The sequence below is a fragment of the Boleophthalmus pectinirostris genome, unplaced genomic scaffold, assembly GCF_026225935.1.
Source record: "Boleophthalmus pectinirostris isolate CB_2022bp ecotype Guang Dong unplaced genomic scaffold, ASM2622593v1 HiC_scaffold_19, whole genome shotgun sequence".
NCBI classification, from domain to species: Eukaryota; Metazoa; Chordata; class Actinopteri; order Gobiiformes; family Gobiidae; genus Boleophthalmus; species Boleophthalmus pectinirostris.
This window is the reverse complement of record NW_026571140.1, coordinates 2,791,439-2,814,885: the sequence shown is the minus strand read 5'-3', so window position 1 is coordinate 2,814,885 and position 23,447 is coordinate 2,791,439. Positions and strand designations below refer to the sequence as shown.

General features: G+C 40.3%; 1 protein-coding gene across 1 annotated transcript in view; it reads left to right on the top strand.

Annotated features, from left to right (window-relative positions):
* neo1a (neogenin 1a) overlaps positions 1-11,318 on the top strand; it is a 417,022-nt gene extending 405,704 nt beyond the window's left edge. The window contains 5 exon segments of the mRNA XM_055154744.1: positions 1,501-1,593; positions 6,139-6,306; positions 7,173-7,454; positions 9,599-9,738; positions 11,206-11,318. Of these exon segments, the coding sequence (XP_055010719.1) occupies positions 1,501-1,593; positions 6,139-6,306; positions 7,173-7,454; positions 9,599-9,738; positions 11,206-11,292 (770 nt within the window). The 3' untranslated portion in view covers positions 11,293-11,318.
* Positions 11,319-23,447: the final 12,129 nt, after the last annotated feature.

The window sequence follows — 23,447 nt, the reverse complement described above, 5'->3', positions numbered from 1 at the left end:
GGGGACAAACGGGGACAAACGGGGACAAACGGGGACTCCCTGTTCCAGATGACAGGAGAAACATGTACTGGAGACAAACAGGAGCTCTGTGTTCAGTATGATACACATACACTACCAGTCTAAAGTTTGGACACATTTTTCATGATTATTCTCATTAAAGATTCTCACTGAAGGCATCAAAACCATGAGGAATGTAGCAAACAAAAAATAAAATAAACATAACTCTAAACTTTTATTTTTATTTTTAAATAGCCTTTACTCTTTGCTTTGACCCCTGGTTTGCTCTTTTGGCATTTCTTGACCTTGACAAGGCACAACTGTGAAGTTAAAATCATTTCAGGAGACTTCATGGATACTTTAAGCTGCTGAATGTAAAATATAAAAAATATTAGTTATTTAACTTTTTTTGTTGCTGTATTTCTTTATATTGGATGTCTTCTGCGTGTATTTAAAAGGTAGAAAGTAATAAACATAAAGAATGAAAACATTACAGGAGTAGGTTGTGTCCAGAGTTTGACAGTAGTGTAAGTGCAGGGCCTGAGGAGCTCTGGGTTCAGTGTGACAGGAGACACATGGCTCACATTAGAGATCTAACAATGAGGCAGGACTGTGATACTCCATATATTACAAGATGGATTTAAATCCAAAAAACCTTCATTTTGTCTTCATCTTATATTAATTCACTTGTTCTTTTCAAAGACAATATATTCAGGAGATGTAATTGCCTCCTCGATCTGTTTCAGCTGCTCGCTGGGAGATGTAGAACTTCATTAAAAGAAACTCCTACATTATTAAGTTTGTAAAAGCACTACAGGAGTAACCGTTACTTCAAACACTTGTTTTAATAACCAAAACCTTAACTACTAAACTGTACTGTGCTTTCTCCAAACTGCACCAAAGTGATCAGAGTGCTTCAAGACTTCAGTATTTCACCTCCTAGAGTTCAGAGCACCCAACAGAGGACTTCAGAGCAGTGCACTTCAAAGTCTGTCCCACACAAACCTGCATGATAGGTCCACCTCTGAGAGAGTGTGGAGACGAGAGGGAGGAGAGAGGGAGGAGAGGAGGAGAGAGCGAGCGCACCAGAGGCAATTTGTGCAGAGACAGGTGGTCCAATGTGGCTCTCCAGCCCTCTGCAAGAGCCAACACAGCATCCAAAAACATGCACAGTCCTCCAGCTACTCCTGACTAAGATCTGACAGGTCGCCCTAAAACCACTGAAGAGTCGATCAAATAGAAACAACATGCAGGATTTTCCAAAGCACATTCAAACCTTAAACACTGAGACCATGTTTATGAGTTTGCTGCTTTGTGTGTGAGTGCTGTCTTGTTCCATGCTTCTCATTGTCACCATTACAGGCACTTTGCGACTCCACGTGGCACTACCAAAAAAAGAGACATTCTAAATCCAGAATATAATTAATAATCAGTTAATTATTTAACGTAGTTTTATGAATTGCACCCACTGATTTTCGAGCTTAAACTGAGCATACGTTTTAGGGCACGAGTCAGAGGATGGCATGTCCACTCTAGGAGGCCGCCGCGGGATCAGGCCTAAAATGATGATGCCCTTTGATGCCCAGCCGCCCCAGCGTAAGTGTGATTTAGTGTTACGGTACTACAATTTCAAACTCAAGTAGACTCAATACCTATTCCAATACAATAATGATAAAAACTCTTTATTTACAATGTGAAATTTTAACATTAAAGAGGGGGTATTATGTATTCTTTTTTAACTTTTTACCATATATACTATTCCTTCATCAGAGGGTTTTAGATGTCACTCATGCATGTTTGAGTAATTTAGTGATCTCTCCCAGGCAATATTCAAACCCTTCTTATGGTTAGTTGTAAGGTTCTGTGCAAGGCCCCTCCCATAAGCCTACATCACCCATGCTCCCACACGACAAATCTCCATAAATATACAAAAACACAAAACAGAAAGTATAAAAATAGCATGCAGAAGGCTTACAAAAACAGTGATGCAAACAATCCAATTAATTATAATAATTACATCAAAAGAAATAGAATAAAAATAAATAAGGACTAAAATGAAGCTTAAACCAGTTGAAGGAAGGCCAACTGATAAAAATGAGTTTTAAGAAGTGTGAGCCTAATAACGTCAGGCAGGTTGTTCCAAAGTCGAGGCTCCCGCACTGAAAAGGCTTCATCACCTTCATCTGGAGCCTGGACTTTGGAACAGACACAGGGACCTGTCTGAGGATCTGCGGCTGCGGGAGGAGGGCTCGAACGGGGTTAAAAGTTCTGAAATGTAACTTGACGCAAGACCTAAACGAGCTTTAAAAGTGGTGAGTAAAATCTTCAAATCAATTCTAAAACACTCAGGCAACAACAATGTGGCACAGAGTAAAGGGAGGGGAGACAAAAATGTGTTCAAAACAATAAAAGGTAACATGGTGATCTAAATATGTTAGTTAATACCCCATAGAAGTAAAATACCCCCTCTTTAAATCCTCGTACTTTCTTTATTATTTCCATGTGATCTTATATGTGTGTAACCCTCGGTGGTGCAGGTAGGTTCCAAGTGTCCATGAGCACATACCAGTCTGTGTGCTCTTCTATTTGTTCTGATACAGCGCAAGATCATTCTAAAAACGTGCATGAAGTTGGCCCCCATCAAATGCAAACCTACACAAAAACTACTTCAATCGTTTGTGCTTTGTTTGTGCTGAAGAAAGTTTTGTTTGTGCTGAAGAAAGTTTTGGAGATATGAACGATTGTTTTAGAGGTTGGGGTCAGCAGCCCCCAGGAAGCTTCAAAATGCTCTAACAGCACAAAAAGGAGTCAGTCATTTGTACTTCATTTGTGTGATTCTGGTTCTTAAGATATTGGCAGTTTTATTTTGGACCACTGATGTCATCCAGCCCCTCAAAATGTTAAATAGCCTCAAAACAGCAGCAAATTATACCAAACATTTATATTTCATTTGTGCTGTGACAATTTTCATTTGCGCTAATATATTTCTATAATTATTCATTAGTATTTATGTGGAAATGATATGAGGTCATTTCTGCTCAGCAGTCGGCAGCGACTTTAGCAAAACTCCACAAAACTAGTGAAGAGAAATGATCTGAGGCTGTGGAAAAGTCTATTATTATTATAGAAAATATGAATCAAAAGTAAATTACTAAAGACTGAACTTTTGAGGGGCTGGATGACTCGCCTGATTCACCAGCCGGTTTCACTTTGTAGAAATCGTCTGACCTCGCAGTGTTAGAATTTGTTCGCTCAACGGTAGGTGGGGACTTTTTATCATTTAACCAATCGCTGCTATTTGGTCGTGACGTATGTAATGCACCTTTAACGGGGCTAACTGGTACATTAAGCTTTTCCCAAATCCCGCAGGAAGGACAATAACGTATTTCCCCTTGATAAAATTCACCAAACATTCTCTTTATTACGGGAATCGTTGACAACACTGAATATTTGGCTCTTCACTGATTGGCTGGTGCCTGAACTCGCACTTCCGGGGTTTTTGGAACCATCTGATTCCTGATCTAGTCGCTGGAGAGAAATTAAATTGAGTGGTACTAGCCTGGATACTGGAAGACGTCATTGGCTGAAAATAAAACTGCTAATATCTTAACCACCATAATCTGACAAACGAAACTTCTTGCAGCACAAACAATTGACATAGTTTTTGTGTAGGTTTGCGTTTGACGGGGGCCAACTTCATGCAGGTATTTTAAAGCTAAAGGTTAATTTCTTTCCTGTTAATGTGACTTTTTTAATATCAATACCTGCTCAAATGAGTATCTAGTTTCATTATCGATTAGTGTCTGAATTTGAATACTTGCGGCTGACAAACCTCGTGTGTTCAGAGAGAGAGAGAGATGGGGAGGGACGGAGGGAGGAGAGGAGAGGCTGGTCCATGTCCTCAGATAGCTCCTTTAAGTTTTTAGACGAGCGAGAGCAAAGTGCAGCACAAATCATCCGTGTCCCTGCCATGCTTTTAAGCCCCGCTCCGTCCGCATTGTTGTTGTCTGCTGAGAGAGAGCGAGAGAGGACACTGGAGGACCTGCTGCACCACAATCACCAGGGTAAAACAGAAAAGCACTTAAAGACGGCGCAGGACGGTAAAATAACATCTGGACAAATACAGGTTTAGTGGAGAAACTGGTATAAAGTGCTTAGGTGAAATGATGTGCTCAGCGCAGAGGCGAAAAGCTGACATTTGACTCAAAGACACAGATGAGATTGTAGCTGCTTGAAAATGAAGTAAATTCATCTTGGCAAGTCAAAATGTGATCTTCAGTAGATTAGGAGATTTGATTTATTAAAGAGGGGGTTTTATGTAACATCTTCTACTGGTATAATGTCGTTCCCTTTTCACAAACACGCCTGAAGAGGTCGTAGAAGAGGTCTTCCACGTGTGTATAAGTCATTTAGTGATCTCTCTCAGCCACTGTTCAAACTCTCCTTACAGTTAGCAGTAAGATTCTTAACAACATTAACATATAGATTATACAGAGAAATATTAGGGCTCTGTCTCTCATATATTTGGAGTAGAATGTGAATGTAATGCAATTTGCTTATACTAAAACATAAAGGTCCATGTACCATTCTTCTTTTGGATTTAAATAAAGAATGAAAAACAATAAAATGGGAAAATGTTTATTTCATTTTTCTGTTTTAGTGTCAAACAACAACAACAAAAAAAAAGATTTTGACCTCTAGTTCCAATATTTAATGTAAGGTTTAAATAACTGTCTCAGTGCATAATTTAATTTTGATATTTTATTCTTTGCCGCAGAAGTTCTGCTGCTCAGGGCCGTGTGTGAATTCAGGGTCATCTGAACAAAGGAGATAGTCCAATGAGGTTCATTTGGTCTTCTGATAATTTGTAATTTAACATCTTGGGTTCTTTTTAAAGACAATACAGTAAAGTGTATTTACCTTGTTGACATGTTTGGGCTGCTGCTGCGAGCATCTTCAGAACTGTCCCCAGTGTACTTGAGTTCTTAAAAAAGAACTCAAGTACATAAGAAGACAAAATGAACATCTTTGGCTTAATTTGTTATTAAGCTCTTTTTTCAGACCAACAATTTTTCATACCCGACAGTTTGGATGGCTCACTAGCAAATAATATAATATAAATACTAGGGATGTAACAATAACCAAAATATCGTGACATCTATATATAGCTATATATCTATATCTATCTATATATATATCTATATATATATATTATATATATATATATATATTGACAGCTCACAATAATATCGTGAGCAAATCACAAGTTCCTTTGCTTAAATACATGATTTTATAGGAGCAACAGCTTATAAACATATGGAACTACATATCCCATGATTCATTTCAGTGCAGACAACATGAAGAAACATGTTTTTACTTGAATTCTTGGGATTATGACAGAAATAATTCACACCAAAATCTTGTCAAAGTATTTCAAAAGCAAAAACGTGTCCTATCAGCATTTATATTAGCCTTTCCAAAATATTGCATTAAATATCGTACTGTGAGATGTATAGCGTGATAATATTGTACTGAGAGATTTGGATATGGTTACATCTCTAATAAATATAAATCAGCTGACCGGACATGTCACAGCAACATCATGTGACCCTGAGGAAGCTAGTGAGCAACTGTCTGGTTTGAACAAAGGAGTGTTTATCGCTGTTTCTTGTTTGTCGTCATGGAGTTCAACAACGACTTTCTAATATGCAAAAATAAACGCATCTCTATAAACAAAGATGACATGTTTGTCCACAAAATTGCAACGATTTTACAGGTCATTCCTTCTAGCAGCAAATAAAACCAGAGAGAATAAAATATCAAAGTTGGAATAGGCTCCTAGACTGTTTTTGATTGATATTTGAAATAAACTTTAAATTCAATATTGGAAATAGTCAAACAAAACAAAAACAAAAAAAACGATTTTGACCTCTAAAACGTAATAATGAAATGACAAACTGTTTTCCCATTTTATTGTTTTTCATTCTTAATTGAAATTCAAAAGAACAGATGGTACACAAACCCGTAATACATCAAAATATTGTTCATACATTTGACGGTCAGCCTGCATGCTCCGGTTGTCCTCGCCCTCCTGCTCTGTGTTCATTGTGTTCATTGTGTCCGTGTCATGTCCATGTGCAGCGGTCATTAGTGCCCATCCCATCCACTCTCTGGACTCCCATCAGCACCACTATCACATGGGCAGCCTGGCGTCGCCCACCCGCACCTACCTGTACCACCACCAAGCCAGCGGCGGGCGCCCTCACTGCGCCACCCCCAGCTCCCATCTGGACAGGGTGGAATCTGCAGGTGAGACGCTGCTGCCCTCTGCTGGACACATCTCATCACTTCATCTCACGCTTTCTCCTGTCTTCTAATCCTCATGGCTTTTTTAATTTGAATTGTTTAGAGTGTTTACTACTCAATATTATTCAACCAAGAAATATATATATAAAAAAAACTATATTAGCCTTTTTAAAATCCTAATAAATCTTCATAAAACACACAATAGTACAATATTATGGAACTGCAGCATGATCTTGGACATTTTAAAGGTACTCACTGTTGGAGAGGGGGCCAACTGCTTGTCTCCATGGAGAGGAAAATGCATTGCCTGGAATGTTCCACAGTATTAAGCTTACCTGTTCTTACAAACAAAACCTGCATTTTTACTGTGAGCTGGGTCGCCTCTCCACAGATCTTTTTTCTGATGGCATCACCTGCTTTGTTTCTATGGAGACAGATACGTTAAATGGAACATTCCAGGCAATGCAATAACATCTCCATGTAGACAAACAGGTGGCAGTCCCTCCACCAGAAAATGTGTGGAGATCTAATTGCTTTTTTTTCCACAGTATTAAGCTTGTCTGTTTGGGTTTTATTACAGTTTTTTCATTTGAAAAACCTGATTTTTACTGTGAGCAGGGCTGCCTCTCCACAGACCTGACTTGTCACCTGCTTGTCCCCATAGATAAGATAAATAGAATAACATCTCCATGGAGACAAGTAGGTGGCAGATCCTCCAAAAAGAAAAAAAACATAGTGCACCTTTATCAATTTTTCTGGATAATATTTCTCTAAATGGGATGTATGTGCAGTACTGGTGACAGGACATGTGCTGTTCCTTCCCCCATCCCCTCTCCCTCCATCTCCCCCGTCTCTCTCTCCTCTCACAGAATCCGTGAGGAACACCCCCTGCTCAGAGCCCCCTCCCCCCGCCTCCTCTCAGCTCTCCTGCCCCTCAGAGATCATGGTGGACCCGGAGGGCAGTTACCACGGCTCCAGCACCACGGAGGAGGAGGGCAGTTACAGCAGCAGCCTGCCCCCCCTGCGCCCGGTTCACCCTCACGCCCTCGCGCACCCGCTCAAGAGCTTCGCCGTGCCCGCCCTGCCCCCCGGAGCCCACCCCTCATACGAGAACCCCGCTCTGCCCAGTACACCCCTGCTCGCTCAGAGTGGTATGGAAAACTGCACAATGCTATACTGTATGTCCCAGTCTTCACGTCCAATATATATGTGTGCTTGGCTATTCTCACTTCGACGGCCTGTTACGCTACTTTCTGATCTCTTCTAATGTTGTTTCCTCAGCACAAACAAACCTGGAGTTGTGTTTTGTTACATTCACATGTTTAACACACACATTTAGGCTGAGTTCTTCTTTCAAACAGAAAACACTCTGTTCCATCTTGTGATGTCACAAGGTCAACACTTAATTCCTAATGAAAATAAAGTGGGTGGTTTATTCCAAATTTAAAGCCAAATTGATTTATCCCTTGGTCGTTTATTCATCTTAAAAATATTTGCACATGCTCGTTGTGTCTTCCTTCTGACGTGATCCGGACGATCTGGCTCCACCAATCCTCTCTTCGGACTTTCATCCTCGTCTCTTTGGATTTGTGAGCGGGATGTGGGAGTGGGCTGAGGTAGAGCAGCCTCACACTCACTTTGTCTTCTTCCTCCTTCTCCTCCTCAGCTGACAGACATAAAGTGTGATGAGAGAATTCTCCAGCTGCTGCACAATTATCATTGGGATGATGTAAACTCAAAGGAGAATATTTTAATTCTGAACAATTTAATTCAGAACAATTCATTAAGAATGAAAAAAACATCACGTCACCTTGAGCTTCAGTGTGTTTTTAAACCCCAAACACCTTCACTAGAATCATTTCAATGATTCAATGAGCCTGGGAATTGCCCATCTTTATTGAACAATATGTAAAACCCGTTAACTTGAAAACTAACACTACATGACATCACAAGGTGGAACTTGAGCATTTTGAGCTTTGGAAATGTAGACAGACTGTGTGAATGAAACAAAACACAACTTCAGGTATGTTTTTGAAAAGGTAACAACATTGTAACATGGCTAAAAGCTCACAGGATCCCTCCTGTGTAACAGAGGATCTTAAAATAATTGTAATATTTGTGGCTTTCCTTTTTTTCCACTGTCCACTTTTCTCCTTTAAAAATGCATCAGGGTGAATGTTCCATCCAGTGCCTTAGAGTGCAGCCATTATTTGTACAAACAGTAAAGTCTATACTAGCAGTTTAAGTTCTGTAACTGATTCAGTGATCGATCTTGCATTTATATGATCAAAACTATTTCCAATTTCTGTGGATTTGACCAAAACTGCTCTAGGACTACACCTGCACACGAGAGCAAGCAAACACAACTCCAACTAAAAGTACAAGGAAACTATGTATTTATAAAAACAGATTAAACTTGTGAATCATGACTTTCACATAGAAGTATGACATTTCGTCTTCAGACATCATCTTCTACCTCACTCACTAACTTTATCTAACTTTTAACCTTATAATCTAAATAATCCACTAACACAAAATGTGTTGTCTGTGTGTGTTATATTTGTCTAGAATGTCATGTCTGATTTCACCACAAATACAATGACCTTTAAAGTACCTATGACAGGTTTGGATCATTCTCAAATGACTACTTAAGTTAGTAGAATAATACTGTGTAGGCAGAAGGAAACTGGAACACACTTTCCCAATATTTTACATTGTTTCAACAAAATAAATTACATTTTTATTTGTCAGATATTCATTCCTGTGTACATTAGAGGAGTTCTGACAGAGTGTACTACATGGTTGCTTGGTAACAGTTATGAACTTCCCTAGAACCAGGAAGTGAAATTTTAAATCTAGAAAATGACAAAACTCTGAAAAAGAATTGAACATTTTTAATCAAATCTTATATATAGTAGTTAGGAAAATGATGATGTGGTCCAACCTGTCATAGGCACTTGGACGTATTTGACCGTTTATCTAAAGTAGGACTTCATCAGGGCTAAACCAGAACTAAACCAGGATTTAAATGAGACGATTCCAGGACTAAACCAGGACAAACTCAGGACAACAGGCCCAGGACAAACCCAGGTCTATAGCAGATCTAAAGCAGGTCTTAGCCAGGTCTACACAAGGACTTCAGCAGAGCTAAACCAGGTCTAAACTACAAGTAAAACATCAGTTAACTGAATGAGGACTAAACCAGCACTAACCCAGTTAACCCATGTTCTGAATGTGCACAAACATCACATAACTCTTGTAACTTGAAGTTAAACCCTTGCGTCTTCCGCCCCAGGCCCCCCGTCCCACCCGCACGTGGTGAAGACGGCCTCCATCGGGACACTGGGCAGGACGCGGACCCCCATGATCGTCAACGTCCCCAACGCTCCACCGGAAGTCCCCGAGACCAGCAAGATGCTCGAGGACGTGGACAGTGTGAGTAACTCTCCCGGCCACGGCTACGGCCAAGTCCTGCTCAACATCGACGTCCTGCTATAGTCTCACAGTGTTTAGTCCAGTCCACTCTGACGTCTCACTGGACTGTTTCATCTGGACGCTGGTTTTAATGACTCTCTCTCTTCTTTTTTTTCCTCCTGTTTTTTTCTGTCTGTTTATGTTGCGTTTTTTGCCTAATGTAATCAATAACTGGTCGTGATAATATCTTAAAACCTGGAATGCAATTTTTATTTTTTTTTAATCCTAATAATCTTGGACGGTCGCTTGCATCTGCTGCTTTTTTTTTTTTTTTTTTTCAGTTTCTTTGACCCATCCTCAGCTCACTCATACAGTAAGGAACTGTTACTGCTGCAAAACTATAAAAAAAAACCTCATATTTAGGTTAATACAGCACAGCCATAACATTACACTAGTATACAGGACTGTGGGGTTTAAGTTTGCTCAGGTATTCCTACTTTTCTTATTGTGAATGTGCAGACTGATCTAGGACTAAGGCTAAAATATTTCAGGGTTTAAGATTAAATCAGATAATTTCCAGGACAAAATCAGGACCTAAACTACCACAAACTAAAAAACCAAAACTAAAAGCTAAATCAGGACAAAACCCCAGGATGAAAACTGGACTAAATTGGAACTAAACCAGGATATTATGAGATATAAAACGGGTCTAAAGCAGGTCTAAACCAGAACTAAACCAGGATTAAAACGAGAATAGTCCAGGATTTACCCAGGACCATAAAGCCAGGTCTACAGTAGGTCAAAGCCAGGACTAAACTAGGGCTAAACAAGAACTAAACCAGGATTTAAACAAGGATAATCCATGTCTAAACCAGGACTAAACCAGGACTAAACTAGGATGTCCATCAGGGCTAAACCAGAACCAAACCAGGATTTAAACGGGACTAGTCCAGGACAAACCAGGTCAAACCCAGATCTAGAGCAGATCTAAAGCAAGCCTAAACCAGGACTAAACTAGGGCTAAACCAGGATTTAAACTGGGACTAGTCCAGAACTAAACCAGGACAGCAAACCTGGAACTATAAAGCAGGTTTAAAGCTGGTCTAAGCCAAGACTAAACTAGGACTTAGTCAGGGCTAAACCAGAACTAAACCAGGATTTAAAGGGGAATAGTCCAGGACTTAACCAGAATTTAACCAAGACAAACCCAGGACTATACCAGACCTAACCCGGTTAACCCATGTTCTGAATCTGCACAAACGTCACTTAAACTTGAACATTTGCGACAGTAACAGCCCCGTGTGCACCTCCCCTCCCTCTTAAACCTGCCTGACTGACCTCTGCTTGATCTCCCTCTCTCCCTCTCTCCTCCTCTTCCTCCTCCTCTCTTCTTCTCTTCCTCCTCTCCAGGTTCTGGCCTCCCTGCCGCCCTGCCCCTCTCCCGCCTCGCGCAGTAACGCCCCTCCCCCTCCTGTGCCTCTCCCGCAGAGCTACGAGCCGGACGAGCTGACCGAGGAGATGGCCCACCTGGAGGGTCTGATGAAGGACCTCAACGCCATCACCACAGCACCCTAGGGACCCCCACCCACCTACCTACCCACCCACCCACCCAGCAGCCCATACCCCGTACCCGCCTTCCCTCCCCCCCTCCCCTCCCAAACAAACAACAATCTATGCCATTCACACATCCATTCAGGACAACAGAAAAAATGAAACTGCAAAACTGTGGACACAAAATGGCGTCTTGTGCCCGTAAAGCATTCACGGCCCCCAGCAAGAGACTTCTACTACTTTATTCTCCAAGTACCTTTCTCAGGACGGAGGTTGCCAAGAGAGGGAAGGGAAAACAAAGCGATAATAATGACGTTGATGTTGTCGTTGGAACTGAACTCTTAAAATTGTTCGAGAAGATTGTGAACTTTGTTTTTTTTTTTTCTTCAGCAAAAATGGGACAAAACTGTTGGCGTGACGTTCGTTCGGTTTAGCGTTCCTCCGTGCCGGCTCCATGACAGTTCTCCTTTTGATGTTTTTTACCATTTATCGTGCCATGACTTTTAAAGGGCCCATATTGCGCTACCCTCCGATCCATGTTATAATGTTTTCTCGTCAAAAACATAACCGGAGTTGCGTTTTGGTTCGTTCACACATGAAAACACTCCAGACTTCCACCTTGTGATGTCATGTTGTAACTCCATACACCGTCACTAGAATCATTTGGAGTATTCAGACCCGGAATTGCCTATCTCTACAAAACAAAAGGCAACAAAAAGGAGCTGTTCACTGTAAACTACCACTACATGACAGTCCATTTGGTCTTCTGATATATACTTTTTTTAGACCAAGAGTTTGTTTTGATCCCTGACAGTTCTGCTCCTTGTGCTCTTCCTCAGAGTCTGGTAATGTTACTGTGACGTGTTGTTCAACTGATTTAAACAGGTTTTGGCACCGTCTTTCTACTGCTGGAGGCAGGACGACAGCGCCATCTGCAGTCCCACTTCCTCAGGACAGTATCCCAGGTGTGTGAGGAAAAAAGCCCCTCGTACTTAAGGGGCATAACAGAAGACCTGCAGAGAGCAATGAGAAAACACAATCAACACACCAGTGAAACCGAACAGAAAACTCAGGCAAATACTCGTCCACCCAAGAGAAAACAGAACCGGAGCATAAATGTAACGTCTGATACGAAATCCCCTGCTTGTCCTGCAATAAAACACACATCAGGGAAACGGGAGGTCACTTAGTCCATGAAAAAAGGAACAGAGGACAGAATGCAAGAAGGAAACGTTGAACACAAAACACAAGCAACAAAACACAAAATCTAAAAAAAAAAAAGGCAATCAAAATAGGAAACATGCCCATGGGATTATAAACTGAGATGAGGGGGCTTTTTACTCTCACGCAACTGGGATACTGTCCTGAGGAAGACGGCACCAAAACCTGTTTAAATCAGCCGAGCGACATGTAACAGTAACATCACATGACTGAGGAAGAGCAGGGAGCAGAACAAACTGCCAGTTATGAAAACATGAAAACTACCACTACATGACATCACATGATGAAAAAGAGCATCCTGAGCTTTGGAGATGTAGACGGACTAATAATGCAGGATGACTCAAACACGTGTGAGGGAAATGAACACAACTCCAGATCTGTTTTTGACGAGGTAACAACATTGTAACATGACTTAAAGCTCACAAGAGTCCATTTTGTGTAATATAGGACCTTTAATTTTTTTTCTATGTTATTGTATTATTTTTACACGCATATCCGTATAAACATGTACATATTTTATTTTTATTTTTTGTTGTTCAAACTGCCTCATTCTTGTATTGTTTCCCATTGCTGTTATGTGTAAAGAGTGGGAGCGCATCCAGAAGTTTACTCAAAATCAAATTGTACACAAAATGCTGGTATGAAACAATGCAGGAAAAGTAAGAGTGTTTTTAAAAAATGTCAAATGATTTTTATTCTAGATCTGTTTTTAAAAAGGGATTAGCCAGACAACAATATCAAATAAATTACACTGAAATCATGACGTGGAAAATCCTCAGTCCTTCTTGTTCGTGGTTGCTATGGTGAAGTAGTTGTTTTGGGAATTGCCATATTTTTAAGCCGGATGCCCTTCCGGTTACAACCAGCCATATTACTGTAAGTGAAGAGGCCAACGTGAGTGAAGTCTGACACTCTGAAGTAACAGCGAGAATCAGACCAGTTACCTTCTGGTTTATGGGCGATTGCTTAACCCTCTACACCACTGTTTCTTGGACTATTATGACATATTTGAAAACACTCTTACTCGACTGCATTGTGAATCTGTTTGAAACTTGTACGCGTTGCTGTACCCTCTGATGTATATTTTTATATGCTGTTCATTTTGACTATTGAATGCGAGAATCCTGAACGAGGCCGTCTCCTGGTTACCAAACAGGAAGTAAACAATAACAAGTCCTTGAATACTTTTTACATTTTTTTTAACTCAACAAAACATGTCCCTCTGTATTATACTTACAAAAAGGGAAATTTGTGTTTTAATTTATTTTTGCGATCTGCGGAGAATTTCACTATATTCCACTTTTCTTTTGATAACCAGGAAATGGTGTTGTTTTCACGTAGTTTTTTCTGTATGACCCAATCTATAGGTTGCGTTCATGTGGTAGAATGTTTTTTGTTTTGTTTTTTAATTAACCTTTCAAATTGAATTCAGCAGTATTTTCTTTGTTTTATTTAGCTCAAAAGTGAAAATTCCATCTCCAAACAACAATGACAATTTCTATTCATATTTTCTTGTATTTGTTAATTGTGCTAACAGAGAGGGACTTAAAGATGCACTATGTACCTTTTGTCTCCATGGAGATGGTCTAGCTTTACCTGGAATGTTCCACAGTATTGTATTAAACTTGTCTACCTTGCGTTCATTCAATTATAAATGTTTTACTGCTTTAATCCCCTTTTAAGAATGTGCATTATCAGTGTGCGTGAGGTTGCCTCTCCGCAGATCTGACCTGCTGTTCCTTGGTCTACTGCTGTCACCTGATTGTCTCATGGACATGGATCACTTTGAAAAGGCAGTATTATGCAACAATTTACTTTTTGTAGCTTTCTACCAAGTTATAATGTTGTCCCCTCATGAAAAACCTGCCTGAAGAGCTTTTAGATTTCCTCCATGCATGTTTTTTAAACATCTCCCTCTATTCAAACCCTTCTTACGGTTAGCAGTAAGATTCAGTGCAAGGCTCCGCCCACAAGCGTACGTCCCCCCCATGTTCCCACAAACGACAATCCTCCATAAACACACAAAAACATGACACTAACCTGATGCGATGTGCAGTAGTTTCATAAGTGGGATGCACGCTGACTGGGTTGTGATGTAGTGCTCTGAAGGGGGAGTGATTCAGTGTGGAGAGAGCAAAGGGAAGGGAGCCTCGGAGCACCAAAACCAAATCTGAAACATACAAAACATTTTAATTGTAAGTTCAGGGTTCCCACTGTTTTTTCACTGACAAAATTTCAAAACTTTTCCATGACTTTCATTAACTAAAGTGAGTTTTCCATGACTTTACAGCATCTACATATATAGAATTGATCAGACTTTTAGGGCTAAATATGAAATATTAACTCTTTCCACTCACTTTATGGTTTGGGATTATAGTTTTTAGTCAAAATCCTGTCCATGCATTTATTGTCATCTCTTTTAAACAAAATGTTCAGAAATAATCAGAATAACCTCATGAGAACTTAACAGAACACTGTAGCTGCTTTAAAGATACTCAATTCCATGATTTTCCAGGCCTGGAAAGTGTCATTTTCAATTTCCATGACCGTGGGAACCTTGTAAGTTGTAAGTAAGAAGTTGTTTTCAGCAAATAGAGCATTTTCAAAACAGTAAAAGCACGGCGAGCTCTTTTATGATATACTGTGGAACATTTCAGGTCCAGAACATTGGAGACAAGCCAGAAAAGTTACACAGTGCAGCTTTAGACTTTTTCTTTTTTTTTGTTCGTGTTTTGATTCAGTGCAGTGGGACTTTCACATGAACACAACCTATAGCACATGTATTGAAAGCATAGGCCCCTCTCCTCGCTGTACCTTGAACTGTTTATGTAACGTTGTGTTTTTTGTGGAAGCCTTTTACCCACCGTCCCCGGATCACACGGCCTGACCCTCCCCCCTATCCCCGCCCCCTCTCCGGTCAGCAGCGTCCGGGTACAGGTGCTCCTCTGGTTTCTACACTACAGACTGGACGACATGCTGGTCTTTTGAACGGACTCTCCCAGATTTTTACCTGGTGTTTTTTTGTATGAAGAATAAAGCTGTTCCACACATTTCGGATGTAAAAAAAAAAAAAGAAAAGAGCAAAGCAAGAAATGCAAACATTTTTTCATTTTGGACGTCCCAAAGAGCATTGTCCTTCGCAGTCCCGGCTGGCAGAACCCATCGAGTTGTAAACAGTTGAATCTGTACTGCACTTTTTCACACTTTTTGACGAGTACATTTCTTACATATGTTGTGTTTGAGGCTGTTGTGTATGGTAGTGTCTAGGTAAGCAGCGGCCAGCAGAGGGCAGCAGAGGGCATGGGGAGAGTTCTGTTGTTGCTTGTTCTTGTACAGAGCTTTCTTTGCTTTCTGTAGAAACAAATCTGTGGCTTTTTAAAAAAAAACGACAAAATGTTTAAGAAAAAATGATGTTTTTTATTGGTGCTCCTATACATTGTGTATACAAACTATTATGAATACTAACAAAGTAAACTGTGTCTGTGTCATCTGTTCTCACACCACAGAAACAACAAGGCCCACGTCTCATTTCTCTTTCCTCACTTCCTTCTCCTTGATTCCTCTGCTGGATCCTTCATGTTTCAGCTGTCAATCAAAAAATGTGTCATATTACGCGGTGTCCCAAAGAAAACCACAGAAGGAGAAAACCTGAGAGGCTTCAGGAGCCAACATCAGAAACTTTACTGGTCTCAGTGAGGAGTTTAGATCCGCTCTCCTTCTGTGTCTCCTGTGGGCAGGACGTCCTCAAACATTTCCTTCTGAATCGAGAGGAATCAAAGGCTCAGCTCAGACTGCAGTCTGAAGTGACCTAATTCAGATTTTTTGGCCCCTATGCTCCTGTATTTGATCTTTTAATGACAGTCTGAACAACACAGATCAAATTTTTTTCTAATGTGACCCAGGCCACTTGGATATGTGCTCCTGAAACATACATATCTGATCTTTTGACATGTGACTTCAGTGTGAACAGCCAGGTCACATTCATCCACCTACACGTTATCAACAAACGTCACTATTCTGTGTTCAAGTAGGTGGAAACGAACAAAGAACCAAGACAGACGACAATGCAAGAGAATATTCAGGCTCTGAAGACTCGGAGTCTTAGCCTGATTCATCAGCCGATCTCACTTCGTGGAAACGGTCTGACCTTGCAGCATTAGAATTCGTTGACTCAACAGTAGACGGGTCCTTTTTTTATTTAACCAATCCCTGCTATTTGATCATGACGTATGTAATGTGCAGTTAACAGGGCTAACTGGTATATTAAGCTTTTCCTAAATCCCACAGTAAGAAGGGCAATAACATCTTTTCCCCTTGATAAAATTGGCAAGAATTGTTGCCAACACAGAATGTGTGGCTCTTCACTGATTGGCTGGTGCCTGAACTTGCACTTCCAGGATTCTTGTAAACTGTGGCTCCAGCCTGTCTATCAGATTCTAGTCAATGGAGGGAAAGTGAGGTTAGCGAGTTGTTGTGTCCTTCAATGCTCATGCGGGACATTTTTGGGACATTTAAAGTTCACATTGGAGATCACATACAAGTCACATTTAATTGGAAATGTGAACAATCTAGAAAAAAATCCAAATTGAGCATTAAGCCCTGCAGTCTGAACATAACCAAAGAGAATTAGAAAAGAGAAATGAGACACGACCAAGGAGAAAGTGTCTACAACTGCTACTGTGTGAATATGTCACAGGAAAAGAAATGTACAGTTCAGGGAACTGAGTACTTCATTGTGATTCTGTTAGGACTGAATATACTGTGTTGTCAAAGTATCAAAACAGACGTGGGTAGAGCAGCCACAAATTTTACTAAAGTAAGACTAACATTTCTTCAAAATAATATTACTCAAGTAGAAATACAAAGTAGTGCTCCAAGAAATTACTCAAGTAAAAGTATTAAAAGTATTTGGAAAATACTACTCAAGTAAGAGTAACATATATCAAATCAGAGGATAACTGGTTATAATTTGAATTTAATGTAACTTGAAGGACAAAACATTACATTATGCACAAATGAGGACTCTTTTACTCAAGAGTACTATTACTTCAATCTAAATATTACTCTAGTATGAGTAAAAGTATTTACTTGAAAATGTTTTTAAAGAAAATGTATGTTTCTATAGCTAAATATAACTGAGCACTTTCCAGCTTTGATCAAACCCAAATACTGCAAGTATCAGGACTAGATTCTCATTTGAACAAATATCGACACTGAAACAAATCACACAAACAGGACAGAAGATCAGACCTACTGTTCTAGAATGTTCTGGAGTTCTGTCACCACTAGAGCAGACCACGTGGGAGTGTGGCCTTGAATCAGTTGCCACATATTTTATGTATTTACTTTTATTTGGGTCATTAGTATTTTTTTTTTATTTGGGGGGATTCATTTATTTTACTTTGCACTTACTCTTATTAGTGCACAATATTAAGTCTGGGTACATACTTCTACTTTTATTGCTACTTAAAATTGGTTCCTATCGTTTCAGCACAAGCACATTTGAACGAATAAAGGACTTTATTCTCAATTTCTTCACATGTACCTGAGATACAAAGGAATCAAAATCGGAATCAGACCCGCCCCCCCGTCTGTACATTACAAACACACAATACTATATGACATGGACCGGAGCGCAAGACAGGAAGTAAAAGGAAGAAAACAATGCAGCACAACATGAGGATAAGGGGAGGAGAAAAAAAAAAGAGGTCCAGAAGTCTAGGTGGTCAGTGCACCTAGAGAAAAAAGTGAACGCGCATACAGATTAACAAGCTGAATAAAGACGAGCTGCACACTGTCCTGCCGTGTTGGTCTATTTTAACAAGAAGACAGCAGAAAATACATCATATAAACTCTGACTGTATCCGGCCATAAACACAGGCTCAAGACAACAGAGTAAAAGATCTGTATGTAGCCTGAGCTCTTACTGGTCTGACAAATGTTCAACAACCTAGTGTTGTAGTCAAGAGTGCACTAATCGAGACCAAGACCAGTCCAAGACCACAGGGTCCAGAGACAAGGACAAGACCGAGACCTATGAAGGTCAAGACTGAGTCAAGAGAAAGACTTTTAAAAGGTCAAGACCGAGAGAAGACCGAGACCACGGCCCATCAGGACCAAATCAAGACCATCTTTTAAGTGTGAATGAACATTAACCAGATCAAATGGAGATGGATAAATATATATATATTAAAAAAATACAAACGTAAAAGAGGCCAAACAAACTGTGCTAGACTTGAACGCCCCTTTTTGGACCCTGACCCACAGTTTGAGAACAGCTTCTTTAATCCCACTTCCACTGGCACTTTACAAAGTGAGTTTTTCAAGTTCATAACATTTACAGTTACATTCTCTTACTGGTTTTGCTGTGATATTTTGCATCTGCACATTCACCGGCCGTAATGAAATATGATCACACTCATCGATTGTTACAACTCGAGTCCAAGACAAGACCGAGACCGAGACCAAGCACCATCGAATGAGAGACAAGACCGAGACCAAGACCAAGACCAAGCGCCATCACGACTGGGACAAGACCGAGTCCAAATGTGCTCGAGTGCGAGACAAGACCAAGACCACGTAAAAAACGGTCTTGAGGCCGGTCTTGAGGCCGGTCTTGAGGCCGGTCCCGGTCTTGAGGCCGGTCTTGAGGCCGGTCTTGAGGCCGGTCTTGGTTTCGAGGCCGGCCTCAAGTACTACACCACTACTACAGTCAGAACAGTACAAAACCTGTGTCTCCAGAGCTTTAACCTGCAGAGATACATCCAAGTTTATCTCATTCTCAGTTTATGAACAGGCCTCATGTGAAGCTCAGAACCTCCAGAATTCCTCCCTGAGCTGCAGAGGCTGCACTAGCACTGACTCATGACAGGTGCAGGAGCTGGGCTGTAGGGAGTAGTGACCATTCAGATCAGAGACACATTTTATGTTTAAAACACACTGGATTTTGAGGCCGATTCTGATTTCTGATTGGATTTTCATCTTGGGAACCATAACAAAATTAGAACAAATGTGACTACTGGGGTCCAGGGTTTTGTTTTTTTTTAGATTACAATTCTAATGCTGCTTTATTGTTAATCAGTCCAAGCTATATTTGATCTGCACATGTTTACACATCACTATGGTTTTTACATGCATGATCCAAACAGAAAAGCAGAAAGTGACAATGAAATGATGAGACTTACGTACAGCAGAGGTGTGCTCAGTAACACTCTACTTGCTTCTAAAGATAATTATTGATCATGTAAATAGAAACGATGGAGCTAGACCAGAGTCTCTGTAAATCCTCTCACCCTTATAAGGAAAATAAGTGTTGTCCCAATGAGTCCTTGTTGTTGTCTGGATAACAACTTTAGCAGGAGGAACAGTCAAGCTGAGCCAATTTCCAGTGCACACTTAAAGTACATTTATTTCACCAGCAAAAAAAAATGTGAAAAATATTTACAAGACAGACAGGTAAAAACAAGCATATGACAGTGACCTCGACCTCGACAAAGGTGAGGCTGCCTCCTCTTATAGACCACGTCCCTTAACTGGGTGAGCTCATTCCAAACTAGAGGCAGGTGCAGGTAAGTGATCAAGGTTTCAAAAGTCTAACGCATGAAAAACAGTGCTGACAAATATTCTTTATTCATTTAGCAGTGTCATAATGTAAAATATTAAACAGAAAAGAGCTAAAATATTTGGGGGACTCTTTTAGCCTTAAGCAGACAAGTACAATTCATTTCACTCACAATTACTTCAATAAATGCACTTCTAATTTCATTTTCAGTTATAGGTCACTCACTGCAAGCCACATTTTTAATCAGTTAATGAATAAACATTTCAAATGTTGTATTTGTGTGTCACTCTTCTCACATGTGAGCAGCACCAGGCCTGTGGACTGGACTCGCTACATTACAGACCGAGAGTTGTACAGAGGCAGAGACTCCAGAGTCTGAGGCAGGAGAAGTTTATTCACCATCAGTCCAGGACCAAGACAACTTGAACACTCAACACTGCACGTCAGTACTGTTCAAGCCCGACTGTTTCCACACAAAGATGCTTAAACCAAAGCAGCCTGGAGACATACTGGCCCAGATCAAATCAGAAGAGTCTGGAATAGTTGGTGACACCACAGCACCTCAGAGAAATGCCAATAATAAAGTGAAATCCACCACAACCCTCACACATGACCACACACACACACACACACACACACACACACACACACACATGTGACCTGTTGTGTTTGGACTATCAGCCTCCAGCTTAGGCTCGTGTTTAGTTTGTGGCGAGCACCTGATGAAGAACTTCATCTGTGAAGAGACACAGCACAGAACATGACTGCAGCTCTACAGGTTTGTAGTGGAACAGGACTGAGGACGTCCACACATCAGTCACTGTAAATCCAGACATGTGAGGTTTACTTTAAATAGTTGGGCAACAACATCAACACTCAAGTAAATAGACTTTAGCTAATATAGGCTAATAAAGTGATTAAAGTCAGAGTATAGTGTACTTTCTGTATCCACTTTACACTCAACAGATTTTACTTTGTCATTTCACCTTAAACACAAGTAAGTATGATTTTGCAGGTTCTGGTCACATGACATGTGACACTATTCACAACAGCAGGTTCTGGAACTTTTATATCTGACACAAATTACTATGATTTTGCAAGTTCTGCTACAGTATTAAGTCAGTTCTGTGAAGCTGTTCTCTCATGTAAAGAGAACACGCTTCAAACAACAACACAGAAAATGTAGTGTTGATCATTTTCTGATAAGTTTCTGATCTCAGAGTTTTGATCAGTGAACAGATACAGTTAAAGAAGCCCTGAGAGGCAAGAGAAAAAAAAAAAGAGGCAGGTCATTTGGGCTCTATTTAAAAAAAAAAAGTGGCATGGCACTCAAAATGCCCAGTGAAACTTATTTCCTTCCGGGCCCAGGCACTGGCTGCTGCGCAATGCAAAGGTGCAGGCAGGTGAGCAGAACTCGGCAGCTTGAGATGGTGGATCCGTTGTCTTTCTGTGAGACAGAGTGGGGGTCACTGCTCCAGGCTGGACGACAGAACACCGTACTGCCTCTCTGGGTTTCGTGGGACTGGGGCGCGGTCGGGTTTCCCGGACTGTCGCCTGGCGCTGCTGCTGGACATTGTGCGCGTTCTCGTCATGATGGGATTTGTGTGGATATTTGTGTTATTACAACATTCACGAGCGACTTTTGGAGCTGTGCATAAAGCTGCTCCTGTCCAACACGGGAGTAGAGTACGCTCCAAGCAAACATGCCTGGCAAGACGAGCTCATTTGGGAACAAACATGCAGCTATACTTTCATCCAGCATCAGCACTTGGGAGTGAGTGGATGACGTACCCCCGCGTACCGCGCCCACTACACCCCAACATGACATGATTCAAAATAATATGAAAGAGCTACAACTTAAATGTCAAACCAGATCCTTCGTAATGGTGCAAACAAAATGCATAGGCTCATGATATCTGCAGTGCTGTCCAATAATGACCTGAACCAGACCTGAACCAGACCTGAACCAGGACTGAACCAGGACTGAACCAGGCCTGAACCAGACCTGAACCAGGCCTGAACCAGGACTGAACCAGGACTGAGGGTTTACCATTTTTAATGAAAAATAGGAACCACTAACAGTTGTTGAAATGTCTACTGTGTATTGTTCTTAATTAAAAAAATGGCCATGAGCTTAAGGACACATGAGGCTACATTTTGTAGTGACTGGGGTTTCAGTCCCCTGCAAATAATTGTGTAAGTTGTAAAGAATGTCAAACTATTACAGCCATCACACTTGAAATAAGTAGTTTTAAATTTTGTACATCAGTGAGTTGAGTAAGAACAGGAGATTATTAGGGCTGTAACAATAACTGAAATATCATGATAACGTATCGTCAAAGTTCTGACATGGATCATCACAATATATCGAATCAAAAGTCGCTTTGCTTAAATTAAGAGTTATGGTGCAGCAATAGCTAAAAAAAAAGACAGAACTACATAGACCATGAGCCTTTGCTGCATTTCACTGTAGACTACATGAAGAAATAACAGTTTTAAGCACTTGTCTTGTCCAGACATTTTAAAAGGAAAAATTATATTAACAGTTTCGTTACCTTACACAAAATATCACAATAAATATCGCAGTGTTGGGGAGTAACCGATTACATGTACCGGCATTACGTAATCAGAGTACAATTTATGAGTAACTGTATTCAGTTACAATTACTGTTTCAGTGAGTAGTAATTGGATTACAGTTACTTTGTTGAAATAAATGGATTACATGGCGGTATTTTCTTGTTTTCACATTTTGGGCAAAACCAGGTCTAAACCAGGACTAAACCAGGACTAAACCAGGATTAAACCAGGACTAAACCAGGTCTAAACCAGGTCTAAACAATGACACCCAACAGTAGGTGGACATAATTAAAAGGTGATCTCACAGAAATAATTTCTCTATCAATAATATTTTTAATCTGGTCTTTTTATTGTTTTTTTAACAGACAAACATCTTCGTCTTTGTTTCTCTACAGTAAAACAAAAGTTTGTTCATGGAGACTTGGGCTCAACAGACAATTTGAAGAAAACAAACATGAATTTTCAGGATGTGGTTGTTACATTCATGTAGTTTTAAAAAGCATGACAATATCAAGTAATCCAAAGTATTCAGATTACATTACTCACTTTAAGTAATTTAATGGATTACGTTACAAACTATATTTTGGGTTATGTAATCTGTAATCTGTAGGGGATTACATTTTAAAAGTAACCATCCCAACACTGCGATATCGTATCGTGAGACTTGGATATCGTTACTCACTTAGAGCCTATATACGTTTACTGTGAATCTGAAAAATGTGGAACAATGTGCTCTCATTATTATTCACAGGCAACTAAGAATAGAGCAGCATCGCTAATGACACTGGAAACTGACAATTACTGACTGAGAATTAAAAC